The sequence below is a fragment of the Peromyscus leucopus genome, chromosome 9 (assembly GCF_004664715.2).
Source record: "Peromyscus leucopus breed LL Stock chromosome 9, UCI_PerLeu_2.1, whole genome shotgun sequence".
Lineage (NCBI taxonomy): Eukaryota > Metazoa > Chordata > Mammalia > Rodentia > Cricetidae > Peromyscus > Peromyscus leucopus.
Window position 1 is genome coordinate 39,189,967 of NC_051070.1, and position 2,238 is coordinate 39,192,204.

Here is a 2,238-nt window from a genome sequence, read left to right on the forward strand (position 1 = left end):
ATAAATCATACATCTCCTAAGTCTGCTTTTCAATTTTATAAGAACCTTTCTGTGTATTTCACAGCAATGTTTGCAAATGATTTACTTTGCAAGAGACATTACTATTGACAACCTCATTCTTGTATTAGCAATTATTTCATGAGTAATAGTAATTCAAATATATGATTAATTGGACCTTCTTTTAAGAATGATAGTCACTTTCCTAAGACATTATCTTTTAATATAGAACTTGAAGAGATAGTATTTTACAATAATTTCTATTTTGAGGCATAATTAGCTAGATATTTTTTTTTCTACAGGAGAAAATACACCAAATACACTATTGTAATGATTTAATGTATATAAAAGAATCAGAGTTAATGTTTGCAGTGGTTAATGGTTTTTTATTATGCTTATTATTTAAAAATGTTCTGCAAAGATGTCACAACATATACAAACTTCATTTACTGTATATTGCAGTATAAACTATATTCACCGTGTTATCTCTTATTCTTCTTATTTACCACACACCCAAATGGGCCAGTTTTGTGCTGTGTATTCATATAATAAGATCCAGTAGTAAAATGTGCCTAAAATGTTTATATAAATTATAAAGTCACACTCCAACCATGACCATTTAAGTCTCTTCAAGTAGTCATTCAAAGCTAAAGGAATTGTGCATACTAAAGAAATATTCGATTTGCTTCTGTTAAGATTAAGTTTTAAAACAGTTGTTTCATTACCACCCCCACGATGCTATCATGGTAAATAAGTAGATATAGCCATTCATTGAAATCTTATTATTTAAACAAGTATTTATGTGAGAGTATCCTTAAATCCAATAAAATTTTTGGAGTGAACAAACATTTATTGTTCTATGATGAATATACATTTACTTTTGTATTTGTAGGCATAGGCATTTTGACATGTAGGCAAGTACATGCTTATATTGAAGTTTCATTATGATTTGAAAATCACGAAAATAATACTGCAATGCAGACAAAAACTAACTTGGAAGAATCACCACTAATAGACCTAGAAGCTACATGCCCTTAGTTTACGTATGATCTCTGACTAGGAGTCTACAATAGTATGTCTTAAGCATAAATGCTATTAATATCCTGAAGACTAATGTTCATGTAATCTTTATCTTTATATCTTTATTTGTAAAATTTGATTTATGTGACAATTCTTTTCATGGTATACAAAACAGAATTAAAATCTCTTCATTGTCTTACATAGGATAGCAGGATAGCATCTTAGTTGACTGTGAAGGAATCATTAACAAATGTCTCATAGTAACAGAAATAACTAAAACATCAAAATAATATGAAGTTATACCAAATGTACCTAAGATAATCTTTTAGAAGGGTAATCCATACACAATATCTTATACTTCTTTTTCATCTATATCAGTTTTAACAAGTTTATATTAATTTGATATCTATGAGAACATATAGATATAAATCCAGAGCAGCCAGATCTCTCAGCTATTATTGCATTCCTAAAAAATCTATTTTGAAACTATAATCAAAGCTAAAAGTAAACCAACATGGATAAGAAATATAAAATCTGTATCAAGTTTTTTCATCTAAAATTGCTTTCCAATTTGAATAATATAAATGATAGCACAATGTTCCTAAATATTAAGCTGGTGCATGCCAAATTTTCCTTGTTAGTCAAACCCAAATTAGGCCCGGTTAGAAAACATCCATAAAATCAGAACCTAGTGTGTAGAGTCAAGTTCCCATTTTAAGAACCTCCAAGGGCAGCTATCCATTGTAGTTGTGATAAGTAAAAGCTTTGTTGTTGAGAATTACTGTGGACTTCACACTTTCTCTGATATATTATCAACAGTCTAGTTCACTGTGGCAAACAGCATTGCTAGTCCTGATAAGCTTATGCAGATGACTTAAGCTTTACACTCGGTAAGCACTGGAAGACATCACTCACCTTGTTCAAGTGGTTGACTTTTAGTTGAAGTAGTTTTCATCTTGAGTGCCTCCCTAACAGACATGTCACAGCAGGAGCCTTTGTTAGTGTCTTGGTCACTGTCAGCCTGATCACTGTCCCCGTGCCCACTGTCTCTCAGGCTGGCTCTTTCTGGGTCCTTAAACGTGGAGCTACTGAAATACATATAAAAAAAAAGAGGAGAAAGTGTTGTCTCGACCAGTTTAAACCTGGAGTGTAGTCTCTTGCATAGCAATTTTGTCACAAATGCAAATGGGGAAGCCGAGAAAGTTATTTAATAGGCCTTAC

At 31.7% G+C, this 2,238-nt stretch overlaps 1 protein-coding gene across 4 annotated transcripts in view; it reads right to left on the reverse strand.

Annotated features, from left to right (window-relative positions):
* Pcdh17 (protocadherin 17) overlaps window positions 1–2,238 on the reverse strand; it is a 93,811-nt gene that overhangs the window by 58,272 nt on the left and 33,301 nt on the right. For 3 of the 4 annotated variants that reach the window (XR_005092146.1, XM_028878924.2, XM_028878907.2), the window contains exon 3: window positions 1,933–2,105. Coding sequence is in view for 3 of the 4 variants with exons in the window: in XM_028878924.2 (XP_028734757.1) it covers window positions 1,933–2,105 (173 nt within the window). In the remaining variant the exon portion in view is untranslated. The remainder of the gene's footprint in view (window positions 1–1,932; window positions 2,106–2,238) is intronic. The other variant, XM_028878915.2, reaches the window with a different exon arrangement.